Source organism: Mirounga angustirostris, unplaced genomic scaffold (assembly GCF_029215605.1).
Source record: "Mirounga angustirostris isolate CCGP_5_RB_7025 unplaced genomic scaffold, mMirAng1.0.hap1 SCAF_15, whole genome shotgun sequence".
In the NCBI taxonomy this organism is placed as follows: Eukaryota; Metazoa; Chordata; class Mammalia; order Carnivora; family Phocidae; genus Mirounga; species Mirounga angustirostris.
The window spans coordinates 62,054,995-62,076,622 of NW_026991723.1; the positions used below are offsets into that span (position 1 = coordinate 62,054,995).

The 21,628-nt window shown below is 48.0% G+C and overlaps 1 protein-coding gene and 1 long non-coding RNA gene across 6 annotated transcripts in view; one reads left to right on the forward strand and one right to left on the reverse strand.

Moving 5' to 3' along the window:
• On the reverse strand, positions 1 to 19,736 carry LOC123849396 (uncharacterized). The gene is made up of 7 exons (XR_006792045.3): positions 19,601 to 19,736; positions 12,980 to 13,090; positions 6,403 to 6,586; positions 5,003 to 5,121; positions 2,983 to 3,308; positions 2,235 to 2,406; positions 1 to 1,352 (listed from the first exon to the last, which is right to left on the reverse strand). It is a non-coding gene; the product is annotated as an uncharacterized LOC123849396 (long non-coding RNA).
• The window catches only part of COL15A1 (collagen type XV alpha 1 chain), a 103,459-nt gene continuing 101,091 nt past the window's right edge, over positions 19,261 to 21,628 (forward strand). For 2 of the 5 annotated variants that reach the window (XM_064579225.1, XM_064579224.1), the window contains exon 1: positions 19,628 to 19,713. Coding sequence is in view for 3 of the 5 variants with exons in the window: in XM_064579227.1 (XP_064435297.1) it covers positions 19,538 to 19,548; positions 19,628 to 19,713 (97 nt within the window). In the remaining 2 variants the exon portion in view is untranslated. Of the gene's footprint in view, positions 19,549 to 19,627; positions 19,714 to 21,628 lie in introns of those variants that run through there. The other 3 variants (XM_064579227.1, XM_064579226.1, XM_045882773.3) reach the window with 3 other exon arrangements.

Genomic DNA, 21,628 nt, shown 5'->3' on the forward strand with positions numbered 1-21,628 from the left:
TAAACCTGTGTTGCCTGAGATTTCGGGCCTGCACTCTGAGAACTCATGATGTGACAAAAGACACAGATGTTCCAGTCAGAAGTGGCTTACGTCTCAGATCCATGACTTTATTACTATGACCTTGGAAAGACAGTTGAGCATCCGGGCTTCCATTTCTTTTTTTTTTTTAGATTTTATTTATTTATTTGAGAGTGAGAATGAGAGAGAGAGAGAGAGAGAGCATGAGAGGGGGAGGGTCAGAGGGAGAAGCAGACTCCCCGCCGAGCAGGGAGCCCGATGCGGGACTCGATCCTGGGACTCCAGGATCATGACCTGAGCCGAAGGCAATCGCCCAACCAACTGAGCCACCCAGGCGCCCCTCGGGCTTCCGTTTCTACACATGGATGACAAAGGTGATGATAGTACTTGCTTTGCTTCTGAGAAACATGAGTAAGGCCATCATATGCATTTCTTTGAGAGATTTTAAGAAGTGTTACATGAAGATTACATGTGACAATGAATTTTCAGAAACAGGGAAGGCAAGGGAAATTCAATTTATAAGCTAGCGATTATTAAGTGCTCCCTAAGTAATTTAGATAGATTGTTCCATTAACGTGAACAAGAGCCTCTAGGAACCTGGTATGATATTATCATCCTCACTGTACAGATGGGGGCACTGAGCCCCAGAGATTTTAAGTAACAGGCAGCAAATGGCAGAAGCAGGATATGAAATTTTGGTAATTTAGTGCCAAGCAGATAAGTGCTTTAACTGTCCAGGGGCATCAGAATCACCTGAAGGTCTGGATAAAACCCGGGTTGCTGGGCCCCACCCCAGAGTTTCTGACTCAACAGCTTTGGGGTGGGGCCTGAGAATTTGATTTCTAACAAGGTGATGCTTTGATTTCTTTCTCAGGTGAGACAGATGCTGCTGGATGGGGGGGCCACACTGTGAGAACTCTGTGCTACACAGAACTCTCCTGGTACCTCCCGCCCCACTGATGGCCAAATCTGGGCCTTCTAAGGCCTGTTTGCACAGCTCAGCTGGACATTCATGTGCACTAGATTCTTGATTTATGTCATGTAGACACACATTATGCTAATGGACAAAGTGGCTGAGGAGGCCTTGACTCCTTCAGAAACCAAGTGAGAGCAGTTGCCTCATGACCGATGGTCCTGCAGGTGCCCGAGTCCTTGTAGCTGTGGTCGCCCAGGCCCTTCCCAGGGCCAGCCAGGCGAGGAGGGCCATTTGTCTGGGGAAGGCACGGAGGACAGATTCACAGGCTGCCCTCCCCATTCCCCACAGTCTTTCTCTTTAAGCAGCTCACGCTCCCAGATTTCCGAAATAATCTTTGAATGGAGAGATCAGTCACAGCCTGCAAAAAGAGAAAGCACAGACTGAGAAGACTTAAATTGAATTAAATTTAATTAAATTTATGTTTTTGAAAAGACATAAGGAAACGACTTCTGGAAGAATAGAAGCATTTCAGAAAACAGGGGTTGAGCCAAAAGCAAGGGTAACAGGAAGAAGAGAGTGAAAACCAAGGGCATATGGATGTCTAATTGTTCCGGAACTCTATTTTTGGGAAAGACTATGCTTTCTCCACTGAACTACCTTTATGTCTTTGTCAAAAATCAGTTGTCCAAATGTAGAACAGCCAAAACAATCTTGAAAAAGAGTAACATCACAATGTCAAAACTTACTACAAATCCACAGCAATCGAGCGGTGTAGTACTATCATAAAGATAGACATCTGTGCAATGGAACAGAATTTGAGAGTCCAGAAAGAAACCCTCACTTTTATGATCAGTTGATTTTCTGCGGTGGTGCCAAGGCCATTCAATGGGAGGAAAACGGGGTCTTCAACAAATGGTATTGGGACAACTGGATATCCACACGCAAAAGAATGAAGTTGTTCCCCTCCCTCATGCTATATACAAAAACTTGTACCTATGCATTTTGTACTTTTTATGCTATTCTAAATGACGTTTTTTAATTTCAAATTCCAATTTTTTGTTGCTAGTGTATAGAAATACAATTGATTTTGTGTATTGATCTGGTATCAGCAGATCAACCTTGCTGAGCACATTTCTTAGCTCCAGTAACTTTACAGAAGATCCCATCAGACTCTCTACAGATAATCATGGCAATTTTACTTCTTATTTTCCAATCTGGATGCCTTTCATTTCTTTTTCTTGCTTTAAGGAACTAACTAGAGCCTCTAGAACCTCAGAGAGGAGCAGTGAGACATGCTCACCTTGTTCCTGATCCTGGGTGGAGGGGCCAGTTTTGAGCGTTAAGGAAGATGTTACCAGTGGGTTCTTCTGTGGGTACCCTTGGACAAATAGAAGAGGCCTCCTTCTATTCCCCTTCGATTCCTAATTTGCTGAGACTTTCAATCAGGAATGGATCTTGGATGTTGTCAGTATCTACAGATACAGAAAATCCAGTGGTCATGGTTGGGAGTCCAAACTCAGGAGTGGCCTCTGCCTTCTCTCAGAAAGGAGAGGGGAAGAAAGAGCCCTGCCCAGTGAAAGGAGGCTTTCTCTTCTGCTGCTGCTCTGCACCCCGCTCCTTGGCTGATATTCCTAGAGTTCAGACCCTTGGACTCCAAAGCCAGTGCTCTTTCCTCTACACCAAACTGTTCCAAGACTTTGACTCTGGAACTCTGCCTGACCAACGTCCTGAAAATGGATGAAACCTCAGATCCCTCAATAATATAATAGTAGCAGCCACTCACTGAGCACTTTTGGAATATCAAGAACCAGGGCTGGCACTAGGGTGAGGTGAGTGAACCCCCCCATGGGGGCAGAATTTACAGAGGTACCCACAGCACGGCAGGTGCCTCACCCGCCTCACCCTCATCCCGGCCCTGCAAAGAACAGTGCTCAATAGTCTGCTTGCATCCACTCCCTAAATCCTCAAATAACCCTACAGCGGGATGTGCTAGTAGTATTCTGAGTTTACAGATAAGGAAACAGGATGAGAGAGGTGAAGTGACTTACCCAAGAAGTAAGCTGGAGAGCTGGCATTTGAAACAAAATCTGCTCATGTTCCCTCTGTGTGCTTAATCAGTGGTTCCCAGCTCTAGTGGGCCAGAATCTCCTGGAAGGTTGGTTAAAATACTGATGGCTGGGCCCCACCCGACGATTACTGATTTAGTAGGTCTGCTGTGTGGGCAGGAGAGTTTGTGTTTCTGACGAGTTCCCCGGTGACGCGGATGCTGCTGGTACAGGGACCATACTTTGAGAACCACTGCACTATTTGTCATACTTCTTCCATTGTAGCCCTTGCTCATCAGATCCCAGCGGGCAAACACTGCTGGGTCTCTCTGGTTTGCGAAAGGAAAGAAAGCATCAATTTCCCAGGACTGGACCAAGAGTTTCCATGTCATCCATGCGTGTGTTACAGCCCCAACCCCATTCCAGAAGGCCTTGCACAGAATCAATGAGCAGTCATGAGTCGTTGGAGGATGAACTGACTGGTTGCCATGGGACCTCTGTAGGGACTTACTCATCCTAAAAGAATGCCTGACATTTATTCTGAAAGGCGTCTTTCTATAGACCCTCAATCCTTGTAGTACAAAATGGTATTTTTTTCTAAATATATTTGAAATGTATTCTAACTTATTCTTAGACATCTATATCAGGGACATGGTACATTGAATTTTTCAAGTCTTTGAACACGTGCCATTGCAAAATAATAAGGGAAAGGGGGAATCAACACAGAGCTGTTCACCATGTTATTTAAAAAAAAAAAAAAGCAAACTTAAACCCGTCTTGGCAAAATCTCCAAGCTCTGAACATGTGACAACATTCCAGAGTTGACCCTAGTGTCCGAGGAGTTAAATTTTTCTTTAAGCTCCCAAATCTTTGGACCGTAAGACCCCATCCAGTGTCATTTAGCCCCAAAGTGCAATAAGGAAAAAGCTGATTTTATTCATTCACTTGATTTTTATGAGGAGTATCACAAGCGCCCATAGCAGGGATTCACAGTCTTGGCTGCACATTGGAGTCACTTGGGGGAGCTTCTGGGAATCCCTTTGCCTCTGGCCATGCCTGAGACCACGCACTTCAGAATTACTGGGAATGGGATCAAGCAGGAGTGGTTTTGAAAGCCCCCAGGTGAGGCCAGTGGCAGCTAGCATTAAGAAAGCCCAGCTTTAGGGCAAGTGAGTTCTTGGTGAATCCTCATAGCCTTCCTCCGATTTTATACATTCTGTACATATTGACGAGGTCCCTTCTCAAAATGTGGTACCCATCTACACCATCACCATGAATATATTATGCATGAACTCCATCTCGATACCTGTCTGCTCTGCTTGCTCCCTGCAATTTCCCTCCTGATCTAATTCATGTAGACCGATGCTGTGGTAGACCAGGGATGAATACAGATTCTTTGCTATCTCTCCTGTTGAGAGATGAGGTCTAATTCCCTGCCTTTGACCTGGGCTAGCCTTAGTGATGTGTTGACAAACAGTTTGTGACAGAAGTGGTGTTCTGGAGCTTCTGAGCTAAGTTGCAAGAAGTCTTGCAGCTTTTGGCTAGGTATCTTTGCATGCTTGCTCTGGGAGATGCCACCTACCACATAAGAGCTCCAACCTTGCTGAAGAGACTGCCATTCTAGAGGGGCTCAGTGTAGAAGCTGTGGCCAATACCTGCAGCCGAGCCCATTCTGCCAGCCACCCCAGGCATCAGGCACATGAGGGGACCCTTGGATCCTCTAGATTCATTTTCCAGCCAAGTACTAGTGAGTGCCCTCAGAGGCCATGAAGGGCAAAAGCGTTTCTCCGATGAGCCCTGCCTAAAATCTAGACCCATAAAATCATGAAATACGATAAAATGGTGTTTGTTTCAAGCTGCTAAATTTTAGGATAGTTTGTTGTGCAACATTAGATAACTGGAACAGGTGTCATTATGTTTCCTTTTTTTTTTTTAATTGCGTTAAGAACCATGTCCCTTTGATTTACATTTCTAGTTTGTATTTTCCTAGGGATTTGGATTTGGATTTGTGCTTTGTTTTCACCTTTGCACACAGGCCTTGTCTTGTTCCCAGGTAGGACTTTGACTCCAGATTCACACTTCATAGCACTCCCAAGATGCTGAATGTCCAACTCCCCACCCACATCGCTGTGACATGGACTCCTGCCAAGGAGATTTATACATGAATGACCTTGAATTCCTTTCAATTCTTCCATTATTATAAGTGTCCTGGATGGTGGAGGGAGAAAATGAGATTTGTTTTCTCAGTCTAACATTCATATCCATGGCATATTGAGTGCTACAGATGATACAAAAATGTAGGGAGATATGAAGCATCAGTTCCAGGCTCCTTGACAAGAAGCCTTATAAGTGGATCCAGAGCAACCCAAAACACAGAAATAAGAGACTCTGTAAACCCTGAATGCTTCCTGCAGTAATATAATTTGCGTGGTTTGAGCCTTGAACAAAACTGCCTTTCGCATGTATTATATATTTATTTCCTAAAACATGAAAGCATTCTAAAAACAATAATTTGGGCACTAAGATGGGTAATTTCCCATCTTAATTACCCCTGACCTCTACTAATGTTTCTTCCTACTTAAAGCATGAACAGCATCTACTGTCCCCCCAACCCCCCACATGTTTTTTTTTAGGGATTGAACTTTTGTAAAAAGTAGAGATACAATAATGTTAGACATATTCGAAAACAAGGAAAATCTATATGCCTACCACTTTGACATAGTAACAACTATATTTTTATGTTCCTTTCCTGTTTTTACAGGTCACGTGTGTGCAAATATTGTTCCAGACTTTCCGCACCCAATACTTTCATCATAAGTGTTTTCTGTGATCCTTCATAAACTCCATACCAATCATTTTTAATGGTTATAGAACATTTCTTCAAGGCTTATACCATAATTTACTTTACCATCCTCTCTTTACTTTTTTGAATATTTGGGCTGCTTCCAGTTTTTCACTAAGCAACTCTTTGATGAATATTTTTCTGCATATGGCTTTTTCCATATTTCAGGGTATTTTCTTAGGCTAGCTTCCCAGAAGGGGATTATTGAGTCAAAGTGTAAGAACATTTTTATGGCTTCAAAGTATCTTTTGAAGAAGGTAGGTGTTCCATTTCATGAGGTTCCCAAACATTAAAAAAAGGAAATTTGGCTTTAAGAAAATCCCTTGTAACACATGTATGTAAAACTTTGGGCAAAGGGCACTTCTGATCATTTTCTAAGTCATTACAAGCTTGCCCTTTTAAATGAAAACAATTAAAAAGTTGCTTTTTATTTTATTTGTTTTCGATGAGAGTCTTTTCTGAGATGTTTTACACTGCTGAGCTTTTCTAAAAAGAGCCCACACAGCACTGTCGAACCTTTTTCTCCAAGGCTCACGTGATCCGCATACCCGTCAGCTATTTTCTCCGGGCGGGCGTAATACCTGAGTACTTCCAGGAATTTCTGCGGTGGAGAGGCTACTTGCTCCTTCACAAAACGGTCACAGATGAGGGGCTCTTAGGGAGGTCTCCCCTGTCTCTGGGTTCAGGGCCTGGACTCCCAGGTGCGGGTTACCTCTAGCATGCTGCCGCCTCCTTGGGCTGAAGATGCCAACCCCTCCTCTTGACCTGCAGACCACAGGCAGCTCTTGGAATCGGGGGTCCCATGGGCCCACCCCAAGCAAACAGCGAGGTACGCCCATCAGCCAGAGTCCCTCTTGGCACATGTTATATGTGAAGCGCCATGCTGAGGTGGTGAGCAAGGCGTGTTGGGATTTCCTTGGATGCACGTGGTTATGAGAAGCTCCCATCACTCTCGGAAGTCCCGTGATGCTCCTGCAACCCCTCTTGCGAAGGTGAGAATCCCTCTCAGCTGTCTTGCCAGGGGTCACCCAGAGAGCCGGGGTGTGGCGGGGGGAGAGGGGCCCTGCCACCTCCAGGGCTCCCCTGAGGATCATGTGAGAGAAGCAGTGAGGAGCCATGAAGGCCCCTACCTTGGTGAGTCGTCATAACCTTGTTTAGATTGTAAGAACACAGACCCGCTCAGGCCGGTGCCAGTCAGTTTTATTTTGTTTGCTTTTTGGTTGCAAAACCTGGATTCTCGCCTGTGCTTCGGAATGGGAGCCCTGGAAGGGTTGGGCCCCCCGCCCCCAGGGCCTGGAGCGGTGCAGGGAGCAGGGGAGTGGGGTAGGAGGCATCCAGACCTGGGCGGCACCAGGGCCCTGCAGGGAGAGTGTGTGGTGCTTTACCCAATGACTCTACATACGAGAACACCGAGTCGCTAAATCCAGGAAGCAGGGGCAGCTTAAACCAAGATAAGAAGGGACTGTCCACGGAGAGGCAGGGGGAGGCCACTTTTTCTGAAAATGGTGTCTGTTCAACCATTTTAAAGTAGTATGTTGATATGATGATCGTTAAGAGTGTGGTAAGAATATCAGAGGATGCAGTGGGAGGGAAGGATCTGATTATTTAGTTTGTGACGGGTGTTAGTGGTCAGGGGGTAGTGAAAGGGTGGTTGGTGGCTCCGCCAACCAGTGTCACAGGCCCCACTCCTTGAGCCTGGCTCTGCCCTTGGCCTTATGGTTGGTGTCTATTCTTGTGCTTCTTCCCGCATGTTAGAACCTGGTCTGCTTGCACACTGTGGCAGGGAAGTGTGGAATTGATTCGGGGAACCAGGCTGCCCATCTGATGGAGGTGCCAGACTGTGGTTCAGGAAGGTGAGAAATATTCCCTTAAGCCCCCTCAGCTTGAATCTAAGAGCCCTCAGCCCCACTCCACTCCCACTGTGGCTGGTTCCTTTGTCCACTGTGATGTAAAACCTTTGAATGGCTAGGATCCATCTGTTCTCCCACCCCGTGGGGAAATGCAAAACACATGGGCCGCCAACCTCAGAGCAGGGCCCTGTGAAAACCGCAGGCCTCGGCAATGGACAATTGTTTGTCTCTCTTTGGGCATCTGGTTTTGGGAGACAGAGCAAGACTAGTTTAGCTCATCAGAAATCACTGGGGCTTTCACTTTAGCCCTGAGATTTGTAAGTCAAGTAGAGAGAGAGGGTGAGAGCAGATGACTAATGCTTACAGAGAGATTCCCAACATGTTTCACATTTCCACTCACTGGTGCTGATTAAGAATTTTGAAATGGGAGCGTCTGGGTGGCTCAGTCAGTTAAGTGTCTGCCTTCGACTCAGGTCATGATCCCAGGGTCCTGGGATCAAACCCCACGGCGGGGGTCCCTGTTCATCAGGGGGTCTGCTCTTCCCTCTCCCTCTGGCCCTCCCCCCCGCAGCTTGTGTTTTTTCTCTCTCTCTCTGTCTGAAATAAATTAATAAAAAAACCTTTAAAAAAAAATAGTGTGTGTTTATGAGATTGTGAGACCGAGGGTCTTGTTCAGAAAAGTTAGAAAGCCACAATCTGCCAGCATTTCTTAGTGGGACACAATTGGCCCTGTTGCTTGGATAGTTCTTTGTTGTATAGACCGCCTCTCCCATTGCAGAATTTAGCAGCCCTGGCCCCTGCCACCAGATGCCAGGAGCATCCCCATTCATTGTGACAAAGGAACTTCCCTACCTATCCATTTCCAAACACCTCCTAGGGGTGCCTCTGACCAGACCCTGAACCTATAGGATTGAGGAAGGAGGAAGTAGCAACCCGCTGTTGATCCAACACTACTCCTGCTTTGCAGTCAAGCCCAGCAGAGCTGGGGTAGGAGGCAGAGTAGCTCGGAAGGGGGAGAGAGAATGGCTGTGTGTTTCATTAGCTGTTCTACTGGCCACTCTCAGAAGCAAGGGGGGCCTTAACTCAACAGAACATATGATCTCTTGCTCTTTCAAGGGTGTGGTGAGTGGGGAAGTCCATCCAAGAGAGGTCTTGGCAGTCTATCAGAGCTAGTAATTGCAAATGTATCATTGTATGGGGTTATATTTCAACTGGAAAATGTCCTAATGCACACAGTGCCAAGGTAAAGTTCAGGAACCAGGTGCTGTGAAAAATAGAGATGTTGAAACTTTTAGGCCAATGGCAATGAAACTTCAGTGTGCAAAAGGTAGGTCAGAGGAGATTCTTAAAATTCCAATTTCCGGGGTCTGCCTGCAGACACTCTGATTTGGAAGGTGTTAGGTAGAGACTCAGAATCTGCATTTTTAACATTCTCCCACAGAATAATTCTGATGCATGTGGGCCACAGGTTAAAAAAACTCTGGTCTGGACCAAGGCTGACTAATACTGAGCGGCAGAGTGAAATGCTCTAGGGTGGCACTTAGCAAAGCGGCATCTCATGAGAATGAAACATTCATTTCTTATTATCTTTCTGATTTGTAATGGTCTTGATTCTGAGTATATGGGGGAACTTGGCAGGAGCCCCACAAGGCAGAGAGAAGATCACTAGACAGACATTAGAGCACTTGGCTCTGGCTTTGCCCTGGATTAATTGTGGCCCTGGGCAAGCCCCTTCCTCTCTCTGGGCAGGAGTGGAGACTGGCTTGACAATCTCTGAGAACTCTTCTAGAACAGATATTCTTTTTTTTAATTTTATTTTATTTATCTGACACAGAGAGAGAGAATACAAGCAAGGGAGCGGCAGGGAGAGGGAGAAGCAGGCTCCTGCTGAGCAGAGAGCCTGACGTGGGGCTCAATCCCAGGACCTTGGGATCATGACCTGAGCTGAAGGTACTTAACTGACTGAGCCACCCAGGTGCCCCTTCTAGATCTGATATTCTATGACTATAAGTATGGGCTTTTATTTATATTAAAAAGACAAAGGCACTAAATAATAATAAAATAGAAAATTGCTTAGTGACTGCCATGTACCCACTCTATATTACTATAACTATTTTTCTTTTTCTTTTTTAAAGATTTTATTTATTTATTTAAGAGAGAAATAGAGCACAAGTGGGGGGAGAGGCAGAGGGAGAGGGAGAAGCAGACTCCCTGCTGAACGGGGAGCCTGATGCAGAACTCTGTTCCAGGACCCTGAGATCATGATCTGAGCCAAAGGCAGACGCTTAACTGACTGAGCCACCCAGGTGCCCCACTATAACTATTTTTCAATTCATGACACTTGAGGCAGAGATGTTAAGTGACTTTCCTAAGGTCACACAGTCAGTAAGAGACAATCCACAAATTTAAACCTATACAGTCTGATTTTGGATACTCTCTGCTACTCATATGTCAGATGTTGTTGGATGGAGTCCTTCTGCCCCTTGAAAATGACCTTTGCCTCCACCAGTCTGTGCCTTTTGGAAGCCCAGAGTCATCCTCAATATCTAAGCAAATTCTCAGAAAGCTGAAGTTCTTATGCTTACCTCTGATGCTGAACTCTTGTTCCTACTAAGTTCCAGTAATAGCTCATTAGCGCATCCTATGTGTGCAGCCTTTGTTCTGTTCTCTTGGCCAAGATGTGGAATTCATCTCCCAGTTGATGTCCATAAAACCCCGTTTTCACAAGGCATTTATGTATTTGGTAAACTTGATTGAAGTCTTCTCTTGTTGTGGCTTCAGGAAGGGGACTGGCAGGAGGAGTTTCCATTGCTGGAACGCACACAACTCCAAACTGTACCTTAGCTTTATAGTTTCTCCAATGGTCTGGGGCCACGCCTGCTACAAATGTTTCACTGGCTGCATCATCTCCAGACTTTCTGGCCTCTGTGTTGATGCTGCTTATAAGCTCTTGCTCTCTGTCTTAACCTGGGTTTCAGAAAGCAGAGCTCAAGGCAAAGACTTCTAGGCTACTTTGTTACAGAGTACAATCCCTAGAATGAGGGCAGTGGGAATGAATCAAGGAACAAGAAAGATACATAAGAGGCATCAAGTGGAAATGATTTCTTCCTCTTGTGGGATTTTCTTTTAAGAAGCTGATCTGTAGGGTGGTTCATCTGAAAGAAGGAGGGAGAAATATCAATTCACTGGCTTCTATCCCCCATTGTTCAAAAGTCTGCCACATAGTATTTCCTTTGGATTTCCAAGTTGCTTGTGCTTCGGCACTAAGTGAATCCTGTGGCATCTCAGGCTTCAGGATTGAAGAAGTCCCAAAGCAGGAGGAGGGTGGTACCCAGTCTGGGTGTAAGGCTGCCAGGCTGTGTGCACAGTTGGCTGGAATCCCTACAGAGGTGATGGCTGCAGCGAAGGCTGTGGCTGGAATCCACGGCCACCTGGAGGCCAGTGACATGGGAGGATTTGAAGTGGTGCGCTAGGGATGTCTAATCCGGTCCACCCCTGTACCTCTTAGGTTTGCATGTGCGCTCCCGATAGATCTGGCTCCCATGCTAGGATATAGGGCCCCCGATGTTGTGAGAACAAGATGTTCTCTTCAAGTGCAAGTCCAGCCAGTCAGAGAGTTCCCTTTCAAGATCATAGCCGACTGAGATCTTCTGGAATATTGTAGGCAGGAGAGTTAGTGAAACACGCTACAATCTCCCAGCTGTAGCCAGTGCCACTTCCCTTCTCCATTGCCCAGTCTAGATTTCTCTTACTTTTGGCCCACACTTTGGATGGTCTGTGCAAGGCCAGCTATCTGGGTTATTTTGGCACTAAGTACACTAGTAAAAGCTGTTTAAAAGGTGGAGCTGGGGTCACATGTACGCGTGGTCCCCCATATGTTTGGGTAGAACTACTACTTCACTTAGTGAGGTGACCTGGACCTTTATCCTTTAAGAATCTGACCTGGGGGTGCCTGGCTGGCTTAGTCGGTTAAGCGTCCAACTCTTGGTTTTGGCTCAGGTCATGATCTCACGGTCGTGAGATTGAGACCTGTGTGGAGCTTGGCGCTTAGTGGGGAGTCTGCTTGGGATTCTCTCTGTCTCTCCCTCTGCCCCTCCCCCTGCTTGTATACAGACGTGCACTCTCTCAAATAAATAAATAAATCTTAAAAAAAAGAATCTGGGTGCCTGGGTGGCTCAGTTGGTTAAGCGACTGCCTTTAGCTCAGGTCATGATCCTGGAGTCCCGGGATCGAGTCCTGCATCGGGCTCCCTGCTCATCAGGGAGTCTGCTTCTCCCTCTGACCCTGCTCTCTCTCATTCTCTCTCTCAAATAAATAAATAAAATCTTAAAAAAAAAAAAAAGAATCTGATCTGTTTGTTGCCTTGATTGTTTCATTTGCCATCAGTATGGAATATGGAGGGACCAAGAAATCCCCAGGAAATTACTTGAGTTCCTCTCTGCCCTCATAAGGTAGCTGCTGTCACACTTACGGAGCCTGGTGGGAAAGGTAGAGTGGAAGTCCTTAAAACTACCTCCCTGTCTCCATCTCCAAGAGTAAAATAGCACCTCCCAGGAAGCAGGGCAGAGACTAGAGCCACTATTAAGATTTCAGTGGGACTGGGGAGGTGAGTCCCATTATATTTCCACTAATTCACTTCCATGGCTCTTTCAGAAGCCACATAGATTGTGATGGGTAATAGTGGATTGCCGCAAACTTGGCCAGATGGTAGCCCCACCTGAAGCTGCCGTGCCAGATGCAGTGTCTTTACTGGAAAACATCAACACGGCCTTTGGCACTTGGGGCACACGTGATCTGGCGAGTGCAGCGCATCCCTGTCGGTGGGGAGAACTGAAAGCAACGTGCTTCCATATGGCAAGGAGAGTACGACATGTTTACTCTTTTGCCCCAGGACGGTGTTAACTCTCCTGTTCTCTGTTACAGTATAGCCCACGGGGACTCTGTCTTCCTGATATGCCACAGGTCATGATGCTAGTCCCCTCCGTCGATGGCATCATGCTAACTGCACCTAGGGATGTGACAACCACCTAGATTCTGTTATGACACACGAGGGTGAGAGAGTGAGAGGTAGGCTCTGCCCCACCTTACCCTAGGTTCTCAGGCAGCAGTTATTGGTGTAGCTCTGGCATTAGGGAGTACAGTCCCAGGAAGCAGAGGTGAAGGAAAGGGGAGTGAGGCGGGGAAGGAGGAGGAGCCCATGCGATGCATTAGATGACAGGCATCGGTCTCGTGGGACCGTCTTCTGAGATGCTTTGTACTCGGCTTTCTTGGGACAGCGCATCTGGGAGAAGTGGGGAGAAGCACGTACCTGGTGGCTTCCACTGGCGAAAAGTTGGCTTCCCAGGGAGTTATTTGCACATCACTTCCAGGTTGCTTGTGCTGAGTGGATCACGCAGTGTGGCCGCATCCACAGGGAGCCCTGGGGCAGGAAGCCAGAGGTGTTCCACATGAGCATGGCGCACGGGGGACAAGGGACTCTGGGTGCCTCTACACATTCCTACCAAGTGGGAGAGGGAGCCGACTGCCAGTCGTTGGTTAAGAGCTGCTGGGTCAGCGGCAGTCCCCCAGGTCCCTGTGGGCAGAGCAGCCTCCGGCGGCCAGAGAAAGTGCTCAGGGAAAGGGAAGCAGGGGGGCAGTTGGAAGCCTTTGCCAATAACACATATGAATGACAAAGGCAGAGGGTTCAAGCACCAGACACAGAGTGGCACTGAAGAGCGTCTGACACACTCCCCCTTCTCGTCCTCTTCCCTTCAGGATCGTCAGATTTTCAAATTCATCTTTTTCTTTTATGCAGCCCTCGGTTCCCCTTTTGCACATCTGAACACATCAAGGTGGTCATCGGAACCAGGCTCCTCGCTGGAAAGCAGGTGGGGGCTTAAACGGTCATTGTTTTCTCTGGGTCACCCAAAAAGTAGCCCTCTTTGGTTATTCTAGTAAACTCTTTTCTAGTCAGCTATCTAAGTTTATTCCCCTTTTTCTGCCCATGGAACCAGATGAGGATGAAAGCTTTGGGTGCCTGTGGGAACTCTGTCACCACAAGTCCCCAGGGGAGGTATTATCTCTGCGTCCCGAAGAAGCAGGTTTGGGAAGACGTGTGCCATGAGGTTGGTAACTTCTTCCCAAACCAAAGTTTGGGATGCTTTTCACTGATTTTTGTATCCCTTCCAGCTGCTGGAGACAGTCTGGAGAATGTTTTTAGAGACTGTGTTTTCTGGGACACTTGGGTGGATTATGGGAAAATGGAACAGCACATTAATTTATCTGAGTCCTGGAAGAGCCAGAACATAAGATCCCCACGTCTCCACATGTCCTAATCTCTCAGATTGTATTGAAGCTGTGGTAAACAATTTAAGACCTGCTTGGGTATGACATGAGGCTTCCTCTTGGCTATTTCTACCACTTCATATTGAATGGAAGGAAATCACTGAAACCCTCAAAACAGTCTGGCAGGAGGCGAAATGCCTGGCTTGGCGTCCTGCCCCCATCCCTCCCACACCTGCCCCTGGGACCATTTGGATACCCTGCACCCTCCCTGTCTTCCATCAGGCTGAGCTCACAGTTCCCACCTCTGGGCCCAACTCCAGAATGAGAGCCCTACTACAGCCCTACATGGCCTGGTTTCCCAGGTGAAGCAGGTACAAAATTAACAATATTCACATGCATTTGTTTCCAGGCATTTGTACAGAAGAAATGTGCTTTGGGGTCTTTCATCTTTAGGTTCCAGTGAACTGGATATTATCTGATATGTATACAGAAGCAGCAAAATATGGAATGTGCACACAGGATCCCCCTGCCAGAGTAGTAAAGGAACCTGCTGCCTTAAGCCTACAGATCTTCCTCTACTTACAATGGGGTTAAGTCCTAATAAACCCATGGTCCGTTGAAAATATCCTAAGTCGAAAATGCATTTAATGCATCTAACCTACAGAACGTTGTAGCTTAGCCTCACCTTCCTTAAATGTGCTCAGAACACTTACATTAGCCTACAGTTGGGCAAAATCTCCTAACACAAAGCCTATTTTATGATAAAGCATTGAATATTGCATGTAACTTAGTGAATACTTACTGAAAGTGAAAAACAGAACAGTTGTATGGGTACAAATTATTGTAAGTGTATGGGTTGTTTACCCTCATGATTGGGTGGCTGACGGGGGCTGCAGCTAGTCGCTGCTGCCCCACTCAAGAGAGAGGATCATCCTGCATACACCTAGCCCACAAAACAATCAATTTCAAAATCTGAAGTACAGTTTCTATTGTACTGACTACATATTGCTTTCATACCATTGTAGAGTCGAAGTCATAAGTCAAACCGTCCTAAGTCTGAGATCATCTGTATGTACCTTGAATTATAAATGGGACCCCAGTTAAAGCCCACCAGGCAAAATGCAGCCATGCCTTCATCCTTCTGGCTGGTACATAACTGAGGTGGACAAGGCTTATTTCACAATAGCATCTCAGTTTTCTTTTCTTTTTTTTCAAGGTAGATATACTTTATATATTAAGCATGCAGAATGTTCTTCCACATCTTTCTTGAAACCTGACTATATCTAGACATCTTTTTATTTTTTACCCATTTTAAACAAAGACATGAGCACTCAATCTATTCCACTTTTCTCTCTGCCTTTCTTCTTCTTTTTTTTAAGAGGGGGAGGGGTGGGGAGGGGCAGTGGGAGAAGGAGAGAGAGAATCTTAAGTAGACTCCATGCCCAGCATATACCCTGATGTGAGGCTCCATCTCACAACCCTGTGATCATGACCTGAGCCGAAATCAAGAGTTGGATGCTTAACCAATTGAGCCACCCAGTCACTCCCCACTTTTCTCTTTTTTATAAGAAAGACAAAGTGTGTGTAATGGCAAATGATTCATAGCCTTGGGGTTGAGGAACAATAGGGAGTAGTGGGACTGTGGCAAAGTGGAGAGCACAGCCTTAACTGAAGGCAACAGCTCCTTTTCAATGCCAGTCAACTGTTGGCACAGGGAATGCGGCCCCATGTTGCCAGGTTTTCCAAAAATTTAAAAAGAATCCAGAAATCTAGACTTTAATGTAAAATCACTTAATTGTCCAATATTGCTAACAAATTTAATTTTGTGCTTGTCACCAGACAAGTCAAACAAAACATACCTGTAGGCCAAATTGAGCCAATGGCCACCAGTTCACAACCTCTGGTTTTAACAGTCAAATAGAACCACAGACCTATCAGACAATTGTAGTTGATATGGCTCTTTCTGAGCAGTGTAGAAATATATTCTAAGTTTGAGTTCTTTTTTTTTTTTTTTAAAGATTTTATTTATTTATTTGACAGAGAGAGAGATAGCGAGAACAGGAACACAAGCAGGGGGAGTGGGAGAGCGAGAAGCAGGCTTCCTGCAGAGCAGGGAGCCCGATGTGGGACTCGATCCCAGGACCTGGGATCATGACCTGAGCCGAAGGCAGACGCTTAACGACTGAGCCACCCAGGCACCCTCTAAGTTTGAGTTCTAAGGAGGTCAATTATATCTCCAGTTGATGTGATACTTTATAAGCAATAGAGAAATAGAGAACTAAGAAAGCAAATTCCCTATGGTTAGTAATTCATACTAAAATAAAGTATTCCAGCACAGAATGGCTGCTAGTGGGAGAGAATTCATATTCACAGAGAATACGAACAGATGAAGAAAGAAGCCTGAAGCAGACGATTTTGTTAGAATGTACTTTGCCTTGTGTGTTAATTCCACATGGGGCCATCCTAGCTCTAGAGCTGCTTTTGCTGCTGATGCCTCAGCCTCCTGAGGGCTGGGCTTGGGGTGTCGTCTCTCTTGCAGTCATGCCCCTTGCCAGAATCTCACCACCATCAACTATAGAAGTTAACATCCAGATGAGCATTATCTTGCACCAGACACTCTGATAAATGCTGTGTATCTCAGAAACATCCTCATCCTCCCAACAACTTTGTCATCTTCATTTTACAGATTTGCCCACATTTCATATAGCTCATTAGTAACTGAGCCAGGATTCACCAGGCAGCATGATCCCAGAGCCCCAGTTCATAATTCCTACCTTCTCTGGGACCTCTTGTTTGTTAAGGGGTCTGTCTCTCTTGTGACAGGGAATTCACCACCTTTAAGGATCTTCTGCAACATTTGAAGACCTTACCCATTCTCTCCTCTTACGCGTCTTCCTCCTTGGCTCTTGGACTTGTCAATCTTTCACTTACTGGATAGTTGACTTGGTAAATTACATGGCCTTTCTGAGCCTCAGTTTCTCCATCAGTAAAATGGGGACAGGAGGGAGATGGCTGGATCAGATTTCTCAGCCTCTATCCACTGTAAATGTTCCAGGATTCCAAATGCTCAGGAAATACCAATGACTTCAAGGCCACATGCATACCCATCAATTGGCATGTCATCGAAGGTCTTGTCTCTGTAGTGTTACCCTGCCCACCATTCCACTCTCCAACCCAGGAAGTCTTTATCCATTTGCTGCTTGAGTGTGCATCTCTAGGAGTACTGCCCTCCCCTCCCTCCTCCAAACCCCCCACAAACTCTCCTCAGACCCAGGGGCTGGATGAAGTTCACTTTCATCTTGAAGCCTCTCCTGCCTTCTGCAGGCCATGCTGCTCTCTTCCAGTTCTGAAGGCTGTTCACATGAATCCCAGCTATGTACAGATCCCGGAAACTCAGCCCTTTACAGGGGACAGAGCACCGTGGTGTGCAAGTTTTCTTATCGACAGACTCACAGTCACTCGCCCACCTCAGGACCATCATGTCCACTATACAGATGAAGAAATTAAAAAACCAGAAAATGGTAGGATTTGCTCAACTTTACTCTGTAGCCCAGGCCAGAACTGGATTGGAAACCCAGCTCCTGACCACAGGCTGGAGCTCCCTTCAGAGTCCTCACTGGCCGGGCAAGCATTAACCCTTCCGTGCCAGGGTGCTGCGTGTCTCCAGTGGGTCTAACCGCCTTGTCCTTGGGCCCGTAGTGTGACTGAGTGGTGAAGAGTATGGATGCCGGCACCTGTCCCGCATAGGCTGGGCATGTTTTAAACCTCGGCTTCCTCATGTGTGAAATGAAGGTCTTTGCAGCCCTTCCTTTCCAGGGCTGTGGTAGGGATTGAGCGAGATAACAGAGGTATAGGTACCCCTGTTTTTCAAAAGTTCACATTTTGCCGCTTTGCTTTTATGAAGGACCTATGGGAATACCTGTTTTCCATAACTGAAAGAAATCCGAAGAGGATTTTCACTTTTGCTGAGAAAAGGGGCAATGTGGAAACAGCGCTCCGTGTTTTGTGGGCAAGTGGTTATAGATGCGGCAGGGACCCCAAGCAGTGGGATCGGCCCCCACAAGCATCTCTGCATCAAGCTGCCCCTGCTTTGGACTGTGTCTGTGAGCATCTGTGCTTTATCTCCATTTATTTTGGGTATCGCTAGTAAGAAGTGTCATAAAGTATCAGAAAAGCCCAAGAGGGGTTATTTTGGGGGTCTGGGAACTCTCGAACATTTTTCCATATAAATTAATGGTAATTGCTTCTTCACTTTACACCATTTGGGCTCATCAAAGATTTTATAGGAACGCTCTACTTTCCGACCTTGGGGGGAACCTGTAAAGCATTTATTTAGCACAGGGCCTGGGAAATAATCGGCACTCAATAAATGTTAGCTACCATGTCCATCCCCATCCCATCTCTGGGGGCCTAACTGAAATTACTAGAAAGGAAAACCAGGAACTGAGTACAGTGCCATAGCCCATGGTGGCCCCTTGGTGCATCAGGAAGAGAGGCCCCTGGGGTTTGCCAAACTTCAGAACTGTGCAGGTCTCCGCGGACCTCTGTGGTGCCTCCTTGCACCCCCAAATCTTGCTCTGCTGTGCCTGCTGGTAACAGTAACAGAAAGTCATTTGAGGGTTTAGCCAATGCCAGGCCCTGTGCTAAGCTCAGTACACACACCAGGGATGGCTTTTGGAGGCTGATCCTGGTTCACCTCTCCCGCATCATCACAGTGCCTGAAGTGGTCTCACCTGAGACTGTGCTCCTTCATTCACCCAGTGTTTATTGGCATTTCCTACCACCGTGTACTATTGTAGCCAGATAACAAAACAAATATACTCTCGCCCTCCTGAAACTTACATTCCCCGGCAGGGGGTGGAGGGGGCAGCAGGCAAGTTATAGCGCGAGGAAAACCTTGGCAGTATTAGATACATTTAACTTTTTTATTAGGATGATCTTTGCCGCATGTGCTTGTATATATCACTGTACCCCTCAAAACGGGGCCACTTCTGTGGGGTTCGAGTGTCAGGCGTGCAGGGCAGGCACAGCAGTCAGGAACTCAGCCCCGCTGTGTGCTCTTGGACATTCGCTCCATCTCCCTGAACCTCAGTTTGTTCATCCGTCATTTAAGGAAATCACAGCGACTCCGGCCTCCCCGGGCTGCTGAGAGAATTCCACTGGCCCATGAAAGGAGACTTCGTCTGCGGGACAGCCGCGACTGGGACAGACGTTAGGGCGGGAGGGAGCCGCGTCCCGCTTACCCAGAGGAGCGCGGGCGCGGGGCTTTTCTCGAAGGTTACATAAGGCAGACCCGGGTGGCGGCCACGGCTCGGGAGCGCGCGTCCGTCGAGGGGGGAAAGGGGCGTGGGGACGGCAGCGGCGGCGGGGACCCCCGGGGCGTGAGTGCGGCGCCGCTGGCCGAGGTGGGCGCGGCGCGGCGCGCGGGTGAGCGCAGGGCGCGGCGGAGTCGGGTTTCAGAGCGCGGGTGACTCAGGGGAGCCGCGAGGCTGCCCGCCGCCGCCACTGCCCAGCGCCGCCTTTGTTCGCCGCAGGAAGGGCGAGCGGCGGCCCTAGCGCAGCCGGGCGCACAGTGCCTTCGAGGGCTCGGCAGGCCTGCGAGATGGCGCCAAGGTAGGACTCGCTTGCCCGCGCCCCGGCCCCTCGGCCCTCCCGCCCGCCTCACCTTCTCGCCCCCCGCCACTTCTTGCAGGAGGAACGCGCGCTGCTGGCGCCTGCTGTGGCTGCTTTCGGTCTCCTCGCTTCTCCCCGCTGTCACCCGGACCCGCTCCGCGACAGGTAAGCGACCCGGCCCGAGGGTGGCATCGGCTGCCTCCGCGCCGCGGGGAAGTTGGTTTGGCGGCTGGCGTGCCTGCGGTGCGCTCCTCATTCCTGGACATAAAAGGGAGTCCTCCCGCTCCGTGCGCACTGGCGGTCCCGCCGCTTCCCCCGGCTGGTGCAGGGCATGTGAGGGGCGAACGGGAGTCCCTGACCCGCCGGGCGGGTGGCGCGCCGTCTGGGCACTGTGGAGCGAGGCGCGGCCCCTCGGATCGTGGGCACAGAGGGGCTTTGGAAGCCCAGTGACAGCGCCAGCGGCTCCGCGGGGACAGTTAGCTCCAGCTCACCCAGCGCCGTGCGCAGGGCGTGCATGTTGGCTGGTTCATTGTAAGGGCAGGTCTGGTGCCCTCTCTGTACACAGGTGCGGGAGCGTGACCACCGGCAGGGACACCTGGCACCTTTGCCGCACAAGAAATAACGGGACTGCATTACTCGATGCCTAACAGTCCTGAGTTACCTAGGGGAGTCCCATCCATCGTGGGCAGTGGCGCCATGGGTGATGAGAAGAGCTAGGGGTGCGGAGCCAGGGGATCTGATCTTTTCTGTTCCCTGAGCCTCAGTTTCCCCACCAGAACCCAGAGGCAGGGGGATGACTAGTAGGGTCTGAGTTAAAATAGATTTTGGTTAAGGTGTGTGTTCAGGCTGCCTGGGCTTGAATTGTTGGCTGAGTTAGGTGACCCAACTCAGGACAATGAATTTCACCTCTCTGTGCCTCAGTTTCCCAAAAACGGGAATAATTAGACCACCTTTCCTCCTAGGGATGCTGTGACGATTAAAAGAGGTATTAGAAATAATAGGCTTTCCACACTGTGGCCTGTACTAGGCACAAAGTAAGTGGTAGAACTTTTGGGTTGATCCTTCAAATAGCTGTGTGAGCAAGCGATGCAAGCAGTTGACAGGACACTGAGGATGAGAGAGGCTTAGGAAGTGGCCTGTCCCAAAGGCAGGACTTGAGCCCAGATCCCTGGGCTCCCAACCTTCCTCCCTCAGCTCTTTCTCCTTGCCGTGTTGCAGAACTCTGTTGGCCCAACAGTAGCCTCCCACCCCTTTTGGATTTAGAAAATCAGTACTTAGCCTCAATAGAGTGTGTGAGAAGGGGGAACATCATCTGTCCCTTTGAAGGAAACTGACGATTGAGGGTGGCCTGGGTTAACTCTTTGTGTGCCAGAGGAAGCCTTGGACAGCCTAGACCATTGTCTCCTTGGGAACAAGACCCAAACTCAAAGGCCACTTTTTCCTGCCAGAGCCTCCAGCCTGGCATTTCTTGCAGATCAAAGGGCAGCTGGGGCCCAGTTTTGGCTTCTCAGCACCACGGCCCATGTCGAAATGTTGCAGTTTTGCATGTGATAGAGGGTTCTGCCAGCACAGCGGCAGAGGGCAGCTTCATGTTTCGTGGTCTTTCGTGAATTTTGCCATAACCCCCACCTCCCAAAAGGAAGAAGATTCTGGAGAAAGAGACCTTGGTATTTCTTTCTTCTCCTGTGTTTGAAGGCTGGACCCCTTGATGTCAAGTCAGTTGTCAGAAACAACACAGAGGAAGTCCTGTTCCCATCCATAACGTAAAAAGGGAGTGCCAGGAAACCCTCAGGAGCTGAAAAGGGCAACGAAAGAGCCACTTGCAACTGATGGGTATTCAGAGTCCCTCTGGGCCTCTGCAGAGACTCTTCCTAGGCCTGTGAAATATCCTCCTGCAAACCAAATTTTGCATGCAGTTTAATCAGGCTAACACTTATAAACAATGATGCTTTCAGGCAGAGGTGTGAGCAGGTCTGGGTTACCTTCATCCAGTCCTCAAAATCACTCCAGGAGGCAGGGACTGGGACTGCTATTATCTCTGTGCTTTAATAAGGAAACCAAGGCCCAGTGTCTCAAGGCT